The sequence below is a fragment of the Phaenicophaeus curvirostris genome, chromosome 9, assembly GCF_032191515.1.
Source record: "Phaenicophaeus curvirostris isolate KB17595 chromosome 9, BPBGC_Pcur_1.0, whole genome shotgun sequence".
Lineage (NCBI taxonomy): Eukaryota > Metazoa > Chordata > Aves > Cuculiformes > Cuculidae > Phaenicophaeus > Phaenicophaeus curvirostris.
Genome location: NC_091400.1, coordinates 1,021,022 through 1,038,630, shown reverse-complemented (window position 1 = coordinate 1,038,630; position 17,609 = coordinate 1,021,022). Strand labels below are relative to the sequence as shown.

The 17,609-nt window shown below is 46.6% G+C and overlaps 2 protein-coding genes across 2 annotated transcripts in view; one reads left to right on the top strand and one right to left on the bottom strand.

Annotated features, from left to right (window-relative positions):
• Positions 1–5,456: 5,456 nt before the first annotated feature.
• Positions 5,457–13,173, bottom strand: GSTO1 (glutathione S-transferase omega 1). Its single transcript, XM_069863994.1, has 6 exons — positions 13,056–13,173; positions 12,850–12,958; positions 10,038–10,260; positions 9,508–9,609; positions 7,597–7,703; positions 5,457–5,981 (listed from the first exon to the last, which is right to left on the bottom strand). Exons 1-6 carry the CDS (start codon positions 13,087–13,089, stop codon positions 5,828–5,830), a joined length of 729 nt encoding a protein of 242 aa, XP_069720095.1. The 5' UTR covers positions 13,090–13,173; the 3' UTR covers positions 5,457–5,827.
• A 4,122-nt stretch (positions 13,174–17,295) lies between these two features.
• CFAP43 (cilia and flagella associated protein 43) overlaps positions 17,296–17,609 on the top strand; it is a 45,889-nt gene continuing 45,575 nt past the window's right edge. The window contains exon 1 of the mRNA XM_069864127.1: positions 17,296–17,333. Within this exon, the coding sequence (XP_069720228.1) occupies positions 17,296–17,333 (38 nt within the window). The remainder of the gene's footprint in view (positions 17,334–17,609) is intronic.

The following is a 17,609-nucleotide window of genomic DNA, read 5'->3' as shown; positions in this document are numbered from 1 at the left end:
TACCACTGTTTCCTTGGGAACATGTCCTCCAGCCCCACAGAATGCTCTGCACATCTTTAATTAATAACTCTGCCTTCCAGTGACTGCTGGGGCTCAACCAGCATCGAACAGTCTGAGAAGCAGCTGGTTTAAGAGTTGCAGCGCGAGTCTACCTGGCCAGGAGTTACACTTTCCAGAGTCAACCACACGCTGCGGTAAGTGGAGCCTGTGAGTTCTGTGGCCCAGGATCATCAGCAATCCTGGTTGTTTTAGTCCAACTTGGTTATTTAAAAAACAAACAAACAAAATAAAACTAAACCCACCATACTTTAAAGCTGTCTGACAAGCTCAGCAACTTTTGCTCCACTGAGTCATTGATTTCCTGGAGCATTTCTATTCTTTTCCTCATACACAGCTTCTGTGTAACGGAAGGGGTAACATCACGATAAAATCCTTTTTCAGAAGGGCAATTTGCAGATTTTTGGTCCGTGCCATGGCCATTATTACAGTGTTATCTGCCACGGAGAAGGCAGATACGGAGACAAAGGCCAACCCTAGCCACCAGAGACTGGTTTTTCTCTCCTCTTCTAGTAGTAAAACAAGTTTTCCTCTAGGCTTTGACCTGGATTCTTTCTTCAGAGATTCAAATTCTTGCGTTTTCCTCATTTCCAGGCTTTCTTCAAGCCCTGATTCCAATGTGCTGGCTTTCATCCTAAGCCTAGTAGCCTAGAGTTTCAGCATATGATTACAGCTACAGTGCAGTCCAGAAATGTGCTTCCTGCACCTGTAGGCAATGCGCTTTGAGACAGACAAAAGCGCCTGAGGTAACCACCTTAAGGGTGTGCTATATCTAGAGATTTATCCAGCTCACTTAGACATGGGTAGCTGTTTATGTTTGGTTGGTGTGTAAAGTCACTGCCCTGGGAAGTCCTTCACTCCTTGAGCAAAGGAACAGATCATTCCAAGCTTGCCCAGCGACCTGGGAGCAAACCTCTCAGTCTTTTCCTCAGTTTCATCAATATGCAACTGCCTTTTGCTTGCAACTGTGTTTTGAAAAAGGAGCTGCCTTTTATGAATGATTGTACCCCACTGGCACCATATGGGGTTTGTGCTCTGAAAGCTCCACATTGTGAACCTGAAAAGGGAATGCATATTAGCCATTCCCTCCCACCGCTGCACGGTTAATTCCTCTGTCTCGTGTTTCAGGTCTCTCTCCCCTTCAACATTCAGTTTCTTCTGAAGCCAAAACTCCCAAGAGAAACTTCACCAAAAAAAAAAAAAAGGCTAATTTTTTACTCAGATTTAGAAAGCAGCGCTCTCCCTTCCAGCTGGATGTATCTCTCATCTCAGTTTTTATTACCACTTTAAAATAATCCCTGAGAAGAGAGATGAGTTTGTAGTGGTGTACTTTGACATCTTTTTTCAGCATATTGAGAGTAAATAGCTGAATATGTGGAAGTTACACAAAGCAGATCAAGTCTGTCATGCACTAGAAAACGTCCACTAGCTCTTGGTTACTGATGCTGTCAGGCCTGCGTGGGAGGGCAAGAGCAAGGTTAAAATAGCTCATGCATTGCAGAGTGAAGATCTCCGCTGCTCTAGTTTAGAACATGATCAGACCTTAAGGACCTGGGCATTTTTGCTTTCAATACCTGTAGGTTTTTAAATGTTTTAGATGGCAGAAGCTGACTCAATAATTACAGGGAGAGGTCTTAGGCATTCACAGTTTCTCTTTAGGGGAAAATATACAAGTAAAATTTACCTCTTTCTCCCTTATTGTCCAATAAAATTCCTCTTTAGGTCATTAAAAGCTTCCCATAAAGTCTCCTTCTTACTTTTAAAGACTTTGCAAGTTAACACCTGTGTCTTTAAGCCATAAACTCAGAAGCCACAGTAACTGCCTGTCATGCTGTGTTAGGGGCTCCAGTCTGGCCCTGTGAAGCTGCTGTGACATTGGGCATTGACTGCAAAACTTCAAAACAGTATTTTACATGCTGGGAATTTGGAAACAGATCAAAAAGGGACATAAAAATAGCAGGCATAACGCTGGTTGTGAAACTTCATTTTAATGAAGGTTTTCAAACACAGTTAAGAGTTGTTTCCCAAGATTCCCAACCCATCCAAGTTCGCTCAAGTCCATCATTAGCAGCCCTCTCCAAACCCACTGAGGGTTACACCCCTCTCTTGGGTGAGTTCCTTCAGACCAGAGTTGTTTGAGCTGCTTGCCCTCTCCTAGGAGCATTCAGGGAGACTGCCCTGCTGATAAGCCCAAGCTAAGTCACATTAACACTTAGATAAATGTAGGAGCCCAGATGTCCGTAGCGCCTCTCCAGCCAGATGAACCGTTGGTTTTGCTGCAGCCTGGGCCTCCTCTCTCTACACACATTTCCCCATGACATTTGAGACTGAAATTGTTACCCCTGTGTGGTACCTGACTTTTGGGAAAACTCAGAAAGGTCAAGAAAAGCTCATGAATCCAGGTCCAGCCCACATCCCTGGTCCCCCCAGCACAGTGACAGACAGCAAGAAGCTGCTATTTCCTTTTCTCTTTCTTTTTAATTGATTAGAAAAAGCAACAAGGTCACAGGCATCTGTCTGGAGTTCACTCAAGTATTTCAGGTGTCCCTAGTATGCGACATTTGAGACTTTTCAAACCAGTGTCTCCAGTTACTCCCACTCCCAGCACAAAGAACCACAGATCCTTCTAACATCTCCCTACACAGACTCCTCAACAATTTCCCCAAGCAAGGACCTTCTATCATAGCCACAGTTCCACTCACCCAAGATCCCATCCAGCTTACTCAAAACTCAGCAAACCTTCCCAGACTTGATAGCCTGGGATCCCCATCCCTCCCTCTGTTTCGGCTCCCTTCTACCCTGCTCTTACCTTCAATAGAAGGGATCCTAAAATGGTTATAAAGAACAAGAGGCTGGACCACGTCTCGCATTATGGTGCCAACCACCATCTCAAGGACACCAGTAAAGATATAGGGACACAAAACAAATGCAGGATAGAACAAGACCCAAGGCCTGGCCAACCTGAAGTATCCATCATGCTCCCAAACTCACAATTTTTACAAGGCAGCCTCCATCCTTTTTTGTCTGGCACCAAACTTTTTTTTTAACCTGTGCTGGGAGCAGTTCTATTTGGTGGCACAACAACTGGGAACAGGAAAAAGAAGTCACCGTTATTTTTGAGACCAGTAGCAGCAACAACTTTCAAAGGCAAAATGTGGAGTAGAAGGTGAGTAAATACAGTACTTGCTGTACAATCTGATCCACGGAAGCTTTCAAAGGAGACCTCTGACCCAAGGGCAGAGCTGTTCATCTGCTTGATCCTTTTATTGTTAATATCCATATTTTTCCTCTGTTGACCAAAACTGAAAGCAGGGTTTTCCTTTCTTAGTCTGTTACACCCCGTGTCCTTTACAACCACCCACTCTGAAAGGAGCAAGCCAGTCCATTCCAGGTAATTTTTCCTTTCCTTTGAAGCCCTTGCCAAAGTGTTGCATGCTCATTACCACACCAAGAACACTTTGCCTGAGGTCTCTGTTTCTTGACATGCTGTAATGAGTTCAGGACCCCAGCTGTCTGCCTGGGGCTTTAGAACACTGGCATTTAATACTAAATTATAAGGCAGAATATTTCATTTTGCTTTTTCTGCTGAAGTAGCATATTTATAATGGTACAGTGTGCAGCCACTAAATAATGATGAGGAGAGCACATCTTTCTCTTCAGACAACACAGTCTCTGGGTTACCATGGTCTGGCTCTAGCCAGTTCAGGTTTTGGATGCCAGTCTCTGCTCTTAAGTCATTATTGGATCTCCCTAATGTCACATCTCCCATTAGCATCAAATAATACACTGGAGCAAACTGCAACATATTCCTAGCATGTTTATAGAAGCAAACTTAGATCCTGCTATGCTAACAGCTTTAACAAGCCCTACACAAAGCTGAGCAGCTAATAAAACCAAAACATTCTGCAGCTGATGCTTGGAAGTTTGCCACTGAGATCCCACCAACACCATTTCAGGGATAGTGGACTCATGAAACTCTGCTTTCATCTAAGGAAACAGCTTAGAGCCACATTCCACCAACACCTCTCAGCTTTATATTTCCTCTGGGTTTTCCAATAATAACCTACAAAACACGCACAGCATCAGATCTGGACTGGGAAATTTTTTAAAGACCACCAGGATTCTGGAAGGAACAGCAGAGTAATTTGTATTTCTCTAAGCGGTGCCAGATATGTTTAAAAGCCACAAAGATAAACAGGAGGGGAAAACCTGCATAGTTTGAATTAAAGCTAGTAAAAGCATAAACAGTCCCCTCCAATAGCCACAAGCTGACAGAACAACTTCCTGATAATTCTTTTCCTCATCAAATCTGTCTTTTATATCTGTTTTCCTGCTTGAAGTCACACAGCATACACCTCCTCACAGTCAGTGTGATGGGGTAGAACACGTTAAAGGTAAAAAAGATTAGTCCTGTTTTCCTCCAGAAAAGCTCCAAGACGCTCAGTACCTTAATTATCAGGAAAAGTACAAACCACCACCTTCTGCAATGCTACCGTACCTCCCTACAGTAGAGACAGATAAGAACAGTCTTGTGTCTCTCCCGACAACAGCCTCAGCCCCACAGGAACCACAGCCCTGTCCTTGAACATGCTGCTTTGCATTTTTATTTTCTGCATGCTTATTTCCTGGAACTGTGGCCAGTTTGAGTTGTTAGTGGTCTGTCAGAGCAAGACACAGCTGAGCAACATCAAACGGGTCACAGTGCTTTTAGTCTCCTAGGGGAGGATAAAAAAGAAATACATAGAAGAAAAGAAAAAGTCTTTCCTGTGTCAACTTGATTCCCAAAATCTTGTCCTCGCTTTGCTACATTAGTATATAGGGCAGCTTCAAAAGATGTTCAACTGCAAAGCTCTGTTCCAGCAAGCAAATGGCAGGATCAGAACATACTCATTCCATCAGCAGCAGCAAGTCACCACCAGTACGTCACGCTGACTGAGCTCCTCCTACTTCAGTTCTCCAGTTTCACGTACATCTTGGCATGTATAGCAACACTGAGTTCTGGAGCAGAACAGAAAATAAATGTCCTTCTGCTCTGGTTTGTGTTAGCTTTCCTCTCTACTCCAGCCTTCAGGATAACTGAGGCTAGGACCTAGCCATACAACACTACTTCAGGAGGGCAGAGAAGGGTTACAACCACACATTCCTCTAGCAATTCTCACCCAAATTGGAAGGCATTATTAGATGGTCCCTGCAAAAATGACTTCAGCAGGGATAAATGGATAGGGTTGCAAGTTCAGTGGTTTGGCAGCAGTGGTGTCTAAAGAGGAGGACAATTTGTACTAGGTAACTGCATCAGCTTCAGGGACGACACTATCTGTTTTAGCCATCACGGTGCCTTACTCCTCTCTCTACAATCAGTTCAGTGACTAACAGCCTGGAAAGAGGCAGAAAAAACTGCATTTAAAGACAACTTTGGTTTCTTTTTATTAATTTTCAAGATGCCAGTATTACAATTTTTTAAACCAAGTAACAGGGTCAGTTCAGGGACTGCTCGCCAGCAGTATCTGCAAAGAGGCCAGAGATAACAGAACATCATTTTCCTTCACAATCTGCATGGCCAGCAATGACTTTCCATCTTCTGCACGAAGCCAGCACATCCTCCACCTGACAGGAAGGAGTTCAGAGCAGGTTTCTCAGCCTTTTCAGCACAGATTTATTCCCTGTTATGAAATGCAACTACAGAAGAGTCCACACCAAGTTACACTAGATCTCCACAGCTCTCACTGAAAAGAAGCACTGACACTTCAGCAAACACAGGCCTATTGGTGCCTCAGAGCCCGTAATCGCACGCCTCAGGGCTGTTCTTCACATAGAGCTCGAGGTAATCTTTGTATATCTGTGGGTCAGTCATTGTGGCCTTGACAGCAGGGTCCTTCTTCATGGCCTCCACCCAGCGTTGGAGCTTTGGAGTGTGACTCAAAATGCTACAGGAAAAGGAAAGAGACCGAGTAACGCAAATGGGAAACTGGGAGAGCATAAAGGAAGCAAAAGAGTTTGAGAGGTTCTATTTTAGTGCTTGTTTTGCTTTCTCTCTCACACTATAATGTTCAGCTCAGAGCAGGTGAGGGAAATACATATCAGATCATAGAAGACAGACTAGCATTTGGAAAGTGAAAGAATTCTTACAGAGCTTGTGCACTCTGCAAAGCTGAGCAAACCCATAAATGAGCACTTACTGTGTGCCTAAATTATCCTGCGGCAGAAGACACAGTTCCAATTTATCACCTAACTGGAGCTAAGGGCAGAGGCTTGTGCACCACTGCCTCCCTCTGGAATACTTTCTTAATAGCATTTGCTTCAAAAATTGCTACTGCAGTGACGAGTTTCTCCTCCACAATTCAAACCTCCTCTCTCCTCTCTTGCAAGAGGAGACAAGCTGTGCAATTTGTCCTACCCTACAATCCAGTGGCCAAACCACAGACACAGTCTACTGAGGAAACTGAGGATTCGACTAACAGACTATCCATAAACACTTTTGAAAAAGAAAAAAACCAAAACCCCACATCCAACTGTGTGCCAAATGGAAAGCTTAACAGTGTAAATTGTTATTTTCATTCCCTTCTGGCAGATTGACCCAAGTACTTTGCATTACAATTTCCAACTCCCAAATTTAGTTAATGCATAACTTCCCAGGTAGCTTCTTTTCTTAACATCCAACGGCTGAGATCCACAATCATTCAAATACTTTAATGACTCTAGACCTATGCACCAATATTGCTTGTAATATTTCCCCTTCCAATCAAGGGCCACACAGGAGACAAAGCAGGTCAGCAACCCATCAGTAAAGCCCTCATTTCGCAGTGCCCTTTATTTTATTGCTTAGGATTCCTTGTGTCTTGTTCTTCAAGAGTGGTTCAGGCATCAAGGTGAGACTAACTGTCCTACAGTCTGTCTTCTGCTTTTATCACCCACTTCCTCACGCAAGTTGACTCTTTCATCCTGTTTCAAGACAGCTATAAAACAGCTTTCCTTTTATAACCTTTCCCTATATATTAATGCAATACCATGGTAACTGGAGCCGTTTAAGAAGATAACAGACCAAAACATTTATTTACCTGTTAAAAAACACTGTTGCAACAGGGCAAATCTATTTGCTACAGCAAGGTAGGATACAGTTTACCCATCTCAAAACAAAATCATCTTCCTTGTCAACCTAGGACTTCCAAAGAGTGGCATAAGTCTGCGTTTTAAGTCAGAAGTTTTGGACCAAGAAATTTGAACCTAAGCCTCCATACCTCCATCCCCTTCAAACAAAGGCCATTTTCTCTGTGATGTTAGGGATGGATAGAAAGCCCCGTATTTTGACCACTTCTTCCAAATCTGTCAAAATTGTATGGTAGTAAAACAGACTTAATGAAAGAAAGGCCTTTTACAGAGAATGACTGGTCTTTCTTTTGAGAAGATGCTTCCCACAAACTGCAACAAATTACAGGCTTTCTTCAGCAGCCCCCAAGAGTGGCCCTTTGCTGCAGAGCATATGCAAAGAGCATTGATGATGAGGCCCTCCAGTACACACCAAAAGCTAGGCAAGGTACTCACTCCTTCAGGTGGAAGGCTTCCAGACGTTCAAACCACGGCCAGATCATGTAGTCAAACATGGAGATTGAGTCCCCACCATAAAACACAGTGTTGCGTTTGGACAGAACCTGTGAGGGGCAAGAAATGAGAATTGCCCTCAAAAGGAAAATGAACATAGCAGGAGTAACAAAACATTCCTACCTCGTAGAGGAACGTAAGCATACAAAAGGGATCAGACATCAAATAATGCAGATACAGCACGTTTCTCCTGTGCACGCAATATCCAGGAGTCGGAGGTAGTCAGTAAAGCCACTCTAGTACCAAGCTTACTGAATTCATTCACTGTAAGACCAGCTCTTCTCAAGTAGTTCAAAACTGTCACAGATTATTCACCACTAGTGAGCTGCAGCTTGTGCATAAACAAAAAGGAATCTAGCTCTCAAGAAATCACAAGCTGACCGATTCTATTTGTCAAAAAGCATCAATGGCACTAACTAACCAAACATAATAATGCACATGCATTTATTGAGCAATAAATCCAACTAAATTTAACATCCAGGTAAATGAGAACACCATTTTATCAGGGAATCTTTTCCTACAGCACTTGAGGCCAAGCACTGTCAGGAAAGCATTTCCAACATTACATCTAAAACGGTATTTGATTCCAGGTGCAAAGGGAACAAGAAGCAAGTACAACATTTGCACACACCAGAGAGATGCTAGTGGCTCAGCACAGAAAGCAGTGCCACAAGGAATGCAGCAAGTTCTCCTGTTGCATTTATGATTCTGATACATTTCAACTAGAGTAATCGCCCTGTTTTCAGGCACTTTGGCATTTTAAACATAGAACTTGAAAGATCTTACAAATCTTTGTCTTCAGATTAGCACACCTAACACATTTGCACAACACTCCTATGGCATTTACTCCCTGCCTCCTAACCCCCATGATCTAGCAGAAAAGCAGTCCCTCAAGAAGCAGTGAGCTGCTTGAATTACCAGGTGTCTGGCAGAACATAATGTGGCAGTAGCACAGTCCCAGAGACAGAAACACAGCTCCCTCTGTCGAGTGGCAGCAAACTAAATAGAGCAGTGTTTCCAAACACTTCCCTTATTGAATTTCTTTCGCAACAGGCTGATTGAGGTTTGCATGGCTCTGTTCCTTCCTCCCATTGTCAGCTGACCTTCAACTGCTGCTGCAAAATCCCTCAGGGTAGAGATGCTGAAGGAGCAGCAAGTATTTCACAGCATTAAGAGAGCAGGAGGAAGGTTAATTCTTCCTTAATGTTTAATAGTTCTGTATTTCAGGGAAGTGAAACCTACGTGGCTTCCCCCAAGAACTCATTTGTCATCTGCACTACTCCAGCCTCTGCCTGATCAGACAGACAAGGCTACTCTGAAGACAATTTTACTTTGGCAAGTCAAGGGGGTGGGGAAGCAGAATGCACAGGAGAATCAGGAAGGTACTAGAAAGCTATCAGTATATTTGCACCAGAAGTGAAATGCTATGGAGGCTGCTTCTTCATGAAGCCAGACAAGCATTAGTCGTGGCTGCTAAAAACAGAGTGGGAATGGCTTCATGATACAGGCAAGTCTGACTGTTAGAGAGCTGTTTAGACTCGCCAAGAACCACTACTGACACTAAATCAGGATTGTGAAGTTGCCAATAAAGCATCAAAGCCACCTGACACTTCCTGGAGCTCTGCTGAAGTAGCATTATACCACTGCAGCAGAACACGGCACAGGCAGCTACCTGGAATTTACTCTAATAGTGCTGTTGTGCCTCCTAGGCTGGGGGGAATAAATTAAAAGACCATTCAGTGCTTTAAGTACCAACTGAATGAGAAGAGATCTAGCTCCAAAGACCAGAGCATCAAAGAAAAGAGGAATCATACAGTGGCCAGCAACCTGCTCATTATCAGGAAATACTCTCACCTCTTCAAGATTGCCAAACTTTTCAACAATCTCTGCTTTCAGCGCAGTGGTGTCCTGTCCATCTTTGACTGCCACATAATGCTTGAAAACCAGAGGTGGTATCTATACAAAGGAAAGGATAAAGTATTAACGTTCCTATATGACATGTCACTCAGAGCTTAAGGTGTTAATATACTAGATGCAAGTTAAATGCTTGCTGTAAATTGTTAGCAGCCCTGCAAAGGAGGACTTGGTGGTACTGGTAAATGAAAAGCTGTGCACAAGCCAACAGTGTGCACTCACAGCTTCACCACCAGCTTGGCTGCCTTCCTCCATCCATCCCCACACATAAACGCTGGGAGCAATTCAGGTACACAGTGGCTTGTTCATGCCCATAGGCTGAGGCCCCCCATAACCCTTTTGGTTATTTAAAAGCTTCTCCCAGTTACAATACCTCTCTCTCAAAGGATAAAAGCAGTATTGCAACAGAGCTGCAGCTTTTGGCACTGTAGTAAAGAAACAAACACAACCCCACCCTGATCAAACAGTACCTTTGAGAACTGTTCCAAGAGCATCTTCTGAACAGCTCGCTCATATGGGTCCGAAGGCATCAGCTTCTTCCCTGGAAATGCTTCATCCAAATATTCACAAGTGATTGGGGACTCATAGATCAGCTGGCCCTTGTTGGTCTCCAGCACAGGAACTAGCCCCAAGGGGTTCTTCTCAAAGAACCAGTCAGGTTTATTCTTCAGGTTGATGTTGATTACTTCATGGCTAGAAGAGTGAAAGAAATAAGATCCAAACAGGCTTGGTTCTGCCACAGTCTACTCCACACCATGGTGGAGTCATTCCACCTCAACAGCTACAGCACTTGAGAGACTGAATCCTCATTCCCCTACTCTCCTTAGTCTTCCCTGACATCCTTTGCAGAACTAACCATTCGACATGTAGAAATACTGCCAGGGAGCACTTCGCTTTGCTGGAGAAAATCAGCACTGACTTCAGACACACAAACAGTCTGCAAGCACATAGAGGCAGCCCTCACAGTCACGCTAAAAAACAAAGGTAAAGCAGCACATTTATCACATGCAGGATCAAGGACATTCCAAGAAAGAAGCACTTGATTGCAAATAAGCTACAGCACAATTAAGAAATGCAGTGGAACATTAATGTGACCCTAGTCCAAAGAGCAAATGCCTACTTATCTTCCCCATCTATAGCCTCACACAGAACAGGTGTGCAGGGTGGAGGCAAAATAGAGATCAATAAAAAAAGATATATGGGGAATACGTCTATGTTATATTAACAAGGCATGTTATATGCTGTTATATATGTGACCCTAGAAAATTCCTAGTAAGTCCAAAGGTCTGCTAAACACAGCTGAACCTTCAAAGCAGCTGAAAGGTTACCAGGAGGCACCTACCATGTTTAGGTAGCAATAAAACCCCTCCAAATTCACTACACTAAAACAAACCTCCCAGCTCCAAAAATCAGTCCGAAGACACTAAATAAAAACAAAACTAAGCTGACCTGGAAGTTTTAAAGCTCTTTGGAAAAAAAGACCCAAGGAAAAAACAAAGCAACCAACCCAACTTGCACTCTAATACCAGCAGAACCAAGTGGCCAGCTCCACTATGCTAACACAAACTCCCAGCTGGTTAACGAACTGTTGGCAGGGCCTGGGACTTGCTGGGAATCAGCAGGTGGAAAACTCTGTTACTTTGAAGCTGCAAAGTGAAGGAAGCATTGATCCATTTAAATATAGTGAAATATGGCTATCTTGAAAGAGAAACAAAGAGGAGTGCTGAATTCCATTCACTTACTACAGCACAGGAATGAGATGATGCTGCAGGAACACAGGGCAGGACTCTTAAAAAGGCCACTCACTCACTGTCGTGTTTCGCTAAGCAGTACTGTAACAGAAAATCTGAATATTCCTATCTCATACACTTTTCATTGCAGCGTGTTCCAAAACCAAACACCACCAGATGTTAAGGCTCTACTCGCACTCATCCAGGACATGATCAAATGTTATTACTGCAAGTATTGGGGATGGCAGGTGAAGAAAAAAAGTCAGCTTGGGGTTTTTCCCTAGGGATTTACTGTGGGCCTTTACACAGCTGATTTCCTCCACAGCTGACTTATTTCCCACTTCAGCAAGACAACAGTCCCCAAAACACTCTTATGAAGTTCAAGCATGACAGAAGCATCACCCACAGAAGTCCCTTTCCAGGCAGTTCTCCTGGGGATGTTACAGAATCACAGAATCACCAGGTTGGGCAAGACCTACGAGATCATCAAGTCCAAACGTACCTGTCCATTACTAAACCATATCCCTGAGTACTTCATCTACCTGTCTTTTTAACACCTCCAGGGATGCTTTTATGCAGCTGAAGGAACAGTTGATTCTGCTTATTTACCATAAAGCATGGCCAGGAGGTCGAGGGGGATGTTATAGAATCACAGAATCGCCAGGTTGGGAAAGACCTACGAGATCATCAAGTCTAAACATACCCGTCTATTACTAAACCATATCCCTGAGTACTTCATCTACCTGTCTTTTTAACACCTCCAGGGACGTGATTCTGCCCCGCAATTCCTCTTTTTGTCAGACCCCACCTGGAGTATTTTCGGGCTTGACATCAGGAAAAAATATTTCATGGAGAGGGTCATTGGGCACTGGCAGAGGCTGCCCAGGGAGGGGGTTGAGTCACCTTCCCTGGAGGGGTTTAAGGGACGGGTGGACGAGGTGCTGAGGGACATGGGTTAGTGATTGATGGGAATGGTTGGACTCGATGATCCGGTGGGTCTTTTCCAACCTAGGGATTCTATGATTCTATGACTGTGTCCAGTTCTGGAACCCTCAAGGTAACAAGGATATGGAGCTGTTGGAACGGGTCCAGAGGAGGCTATCAAGGTGATCAGAAGGCTGGAGAACCTCCCACATGAGGACAGGCTGAGAGAGTTGGGGCTGTTCAGCCTGGAGATGAGAAGGCTCCGAGGGGACAGTAGAGCGACCTTCCAGTACCTGAAGGGGCTACAAAAAAGCTGGGGAGGGACTGTTTACAAAGACTTGTGGTGATAGGACAAGGGGGAACGGGTATAGGGGGGCAGATTTAGACTAGACATAAGGAGGAATTTCTTCACTGTGAGAGAGATGAGGCCCTGGCCTAGGTCGCCCAGGGAAGCTGTGGCTGCCCCATCCCTGGAGGGGTTCAAGGCCGGGTTGGATGGGCCTTGGGCAGCCTGCTCTGATTGGATGTCCCTGCAGGGGGGTTGGAACTGGATGATCCTTGGGGTCCCGTCCAACCCACCCCAATCTGTGAGGCTGTGAGGCCTCCCCCCGGGCTCCTTTCCCCTCACCTGATGCCTTTGGCGCGGAGGACGAGGCGCGTCCGCTGGGCGAAGGGGCAGAACCTCATGCTGTAGAGGCGGAGCAGCCCCTCGGGCACCGGCCCCGGCGCGGCGCTGCCTGCGGGCACACGACAGGAGAGAGGAGAAGGGAGGGAATGGCAGGAAGGAGGAGGAGGAGGAGGGAGGGCAGCCGGAGCCCCGCGCCCGCCGCTCACCCCTGCCCAGGCTGCGGGAATGATCGCCCGACATGGCCCGTGTTCTGCTCTGTTCTGCCCCGCCGAGCTGCCCCGAGCCGATCCGCACCGCACCGACCCCGCTGTGCCGGCTGCTCTGAGCGGCGCCTCACCCGGCCCCAGGGAGGCAGTGAGGGGGGCGGGACGGGGCTGCCCCCCGCCTCTGAGCCCGCCCTCCTCCCTCCCTCCGCCCCTCTCTCTGCCTTTCTCCGCCCCCTCTTCTCTCGTCTTATCTCTCTTGCTTTCTCGCTCTCTGCCTCTCTTCTCTTCCACTCCCCCCTCCTTCTCCCCGTCTCCTTCTCTTGAATCCTGGGGTCAGTTGTGGGCCCCTCACCACAAGAAGGATGTTGAGGCTCTGGAGCGAGTCCAGAGAAGAGCAACGAAGCTGGTGAGGGGGCTGGAGAACAGGCCTTATGAGGAACGGCTGAGAGAGCTGGGGGTGTTTAGCCTGGAGAAGAGGAGGCTGAGGGGAGACCTCATTGCTCTCTACAACTACCTGAGAGGAGGTTGTAGAGAGGAGGGTGCTGGCCTCTTCTCCCAAGGGACAGGGGGCAGGACAAGAGGGAATGGCCTCAAGCTCCACCAGGGGAGATTTAGGCTGGACATCAGGAAAAAATTTTTCACAGAAAGGGTCATTGGTCCCTGTCAGAGGCTGCCCAGGGAGGGGGTTGAGTCACCTTCCCTGAAGGGGTTTAAGGGACGGGTGGACGAGGTGCTGAGGGACATGGGTTAGTGTTTGATAGGAATGGTTGGACTCGATGATCTGGTGGGTCTCTTCCAACCTGGTGATTCTACGATTCTTTCTCTCCCCCTTCTTCTCTCCTCCCTCTCCTTCTCTCACCCTCCTCTCCTTATCTTGCCCTCCTCTCCTTCTCTCTCCCTCTTCTCCTCCTCTCTCTCCCCTGTCCTTCTTTCAAGCAAGAAGTGCCCATTCGCTGGCACCACCACTGTTCAGCTGCACTTAATGCTCTTTATAAGCACAGCGTAACCCACCGTTAGAGGACAGGCATGGCAAACCTCCACCCGTACACCTGTTGCTTCCAAGCAGTGCCTCCCACAGGAGGTGAGACCCAGGACTCCCTCCCTTCCCTCACCTCCTCCTCCCTGGACAGGGCATCCTGTGCCAAACCTTCTCCCACCACATCACCCACCGCCCTCCAAAGCTCCATCCAGTCCCATCCTGAGGATAACGAGGAGGGCTCTCTCTCCTGCAGCTATTCTGCTTCCTGGTGAAACCCCAGGAGAGACAGCAGGCAGACAGATAAGGGGGCACAGTGAATGTTAGATTTAATTCAGTTATGACCCTACAGTCATAGAGGGATCCATGCTTCCTTCTGCAGATGTGACCTGTGGGAGCATCAGCACCTGCATGAAGCGAAAGAGAGACTGAAGCAGGGACTGTCTGTCTGTTTAACTCCCTCTGTAGCTGAGGTTCTTCCTGCAGTCCTTCCTCATACTAGAATTTCCCAGGGTAAAACAGTGGAAATGGAGGAACAGTGGAAATTTTGAGGAAGCAGCATGTTTGTAGGGACCCGAGGGCTGGGGCAGCTGCAATGGCCATGTCTCTGTCAAACCCCCAAGGCTAATGAATGGAGGAAACGGAGTATCTCCAGTCTGCCTAGTGGATCTGCACTTGCACAGTGGGTAAGTTTTGGCTGTTGTTGACTTTTGCTTTGGTTTTGCCCCTGGAGCACCACACAGCAAAGACCAATATCTCTGGGGTGATCTTTCCTGCAGCAAACTCTGTAGGTGGCCACTAGGAAGGTGGAGGCCCCGACACCATTTGCATAGAACAGTATGATTTTTGTCAAGTCATTGCTGTTTGGTTATGTAATTAATGCACAGCTCAGCTGTGAAAGGGAGTGGTAACTTTTTGCACAGGCCTGCCTGCCCTCAGCAAACAGCAGCTGTACACAAAATGTGTCTGCTCAGAAAACCAAGCTGGTTTCCTCATCCTGTCTCAATTGTGAAGAGTACAGAGCACATCTGGAGAGGGGTGAGGGACAGGAGCACCACCCTCTCATGCCTCTCCACAGCATCGAGTGTGCCTCACAGTTATCAGAAAACTGCACACTGCCACAGTACAGATAAGTAGTAACAAACCAATACTAGCAAGCAAGACACTGTACGTAACATTTCTCCCTTTAGGAAAGGTGTCAATGCTAAATCTGCTTTTAAAATGCTTGGAAGTTCTTGCTGCGTTACCACACTTAAAAGCCTAAAGCGTACAAAGTACACAGCTGTCCTTCCCCTTCTTTCCACCAGACAGCTTCTCCTTGGAAGCTTTAGGAGTGAAGTTTTGCACGCCCTGACAAAAGCTGCTCAGGTGTGGTTCTTTGTGAGAGGCAAAAGAAGTGTGAGAAACACTTATTCACTGGTAAAATATTGAAAAGGACAAAGTCTTTGAAGCAAAGAGAATAATATTTTTATTTTACAATTCATCGCTGAATCAGATGTCATTCTAAAGAAGGCTTCCCGTCTTACAAAAGCAGTGGGTATATATACTAATTTTAGACAAAGAACCATGTAAGTCCTCAAAGAATTTTTATTTGTTTAGGTTATCCAGTCATGTCTGGAGACTCCCTTCAGGTTATCTCTTGACCTAAGACAACTACGTTTTACAAGACAATTAAGCACATCAATAAATTCTTGCAACTCTAATGAGGGGATTAAGGCACGGACTTCAATCTGATGGATCGAAGATCCTTCATTGAGTTAGCTGTTTCTTTATATACCCTTTTGGGTTACATAACAGGCTGTCCATGAGGCTACCTACAGTGTATTATTGGCTAAAGGTAGCTGTCCATGAGGCTATTACTAATGTATTGTTGGCTAAACAACTGTGCCTGCTAAAAAGAGAGGTTACACTAAAATTATGTTGATATTTTTCTTCTTTTGTTTTTCTCTCAGTTGGTACTTGTTCCCACCAAACTAGCTCTTGTTTTTCTCTCTTGTTTATCAGAAGGCTGTCTCTTCTTCCCACCGAACTGGCTCTTGTTTATTTCTCAGCTCTTTGTTTCAAGGTCTTGTCAGAGTTGCTTGATATCAACAAGGCCTACAGCATTGAGTCCTTCTTCCCTGTAAAATGTCTCCGCACTCTAAGAGAGTGTTTATTCTTTCAGGTTATTTATCCATGCCTGGAGACTGCCCACATATTATCTCTTGACACAAGACAGATTTATATCACAAGAGAATTAAACACACAAATCAGCTGCAGCAAAACGCATCAAGTGCTGGGTCCTGCACTTGGGCACAACAACCCTGTGCAGCTACAGACAAGGAGAAGTCTGGCTGGAAACTGCCTGGAGGAGAAGGACCTGGGGGTGTTGGTTGACAGCGAGTGAACATGAGCCAGCAGTGGCCCAGGTGGCCAAGAAGGCCAAGGGCATCTTGGCTTGGATCAGAAACGGTGTGGCCAGCAGGTCCAGGGAGGTTCTTCTTCCTCTGTAGTCAGCACTGGTGAGACTGCTCCTCGAATCCTGTGTTCAGTTCTGGGTCCCTCACTTCAAGAAGGATGTTGAGGCTCTGGAGCGAGTCCAGAGAAGAGCAACGAAGCTGGTGAGGGGGCTGGAGAACAGGCCTTATGAGGAACGGCTGAAAGAGTTGGGGTTGTTTAGCCTGGAGAAGAGGAGGCTGAGGGGAGACCTCATTGCTCTCTACAACTACCTGAAAGGAGGTTGTAGAGAGGAGGGAGCTGGGCTCTTCTCTCAAGTGACAGGGGGCAGGACAAGAGGGAATGGCCTCAAGCTCTGCCAGGGGAGATTTAGGCTGGACATTAGGAGGAAATTTTTCACAGAAAGGGTCATTGGGCAGTGGCAGAGGCTGCCCAGGGAGGGGGTTGAGTCACCTTCCCTGGAGGGGTTTAAGGGACGGGTGGACGAGGTGCTGAGGGACATGGTTTACTGATTGATGGGAACGGTTGGACTCAAAGATCCGGTGGGTCTCTTCCAACCCGGTGATTCTATGATTCTATGAATTAACTCTTACAGAAGTGAAGCGGGGTTGGGGGGGAAGGCTCAGGTGCCTCAGTGGAGAGCTGACTCTCCTCCAGGCCCGGTAAAGCGGCGGGCACAGCAGCCTCAGGCGGTTAACCCCGGGTACCGGCCACCCCTGGGGCTCAGCCCGGGGCCCTTTAAACGCCGGCCCGCGCTCGTTGCTAGGAGACCGGGGGAGGCGCCGCTCTCGTTGCTAGGAGACCGGTGATGCGGGCGGCGCGGGGCGCATGGCGGCGACCGAGGGGGACCCCGCGATGGAACTGAGGTGGGGGCGGCCCGGGAGCGTGTCCTGTGTCCCCTTGCCCGGCCTCTCTCCCCGGGCCGAGAGCAGAAACTGTACAAGAAGCCGTTACTGTCTCGTAATGCGGGGTAGTTATGACTTAAGCTAACGTAGGGTTGAGTTTCATCGAAGCAGTTGTGGGTTTTGGAAGTTAGACAGAACAGCGTTTCGAGCAGTGTTTCCAGACACTGTTCGTTGTTTGGAGCACATAGTTTAGAGGTCGTTCACAGTTTAGTAGTGGACAGGTACAATTAGGTATGA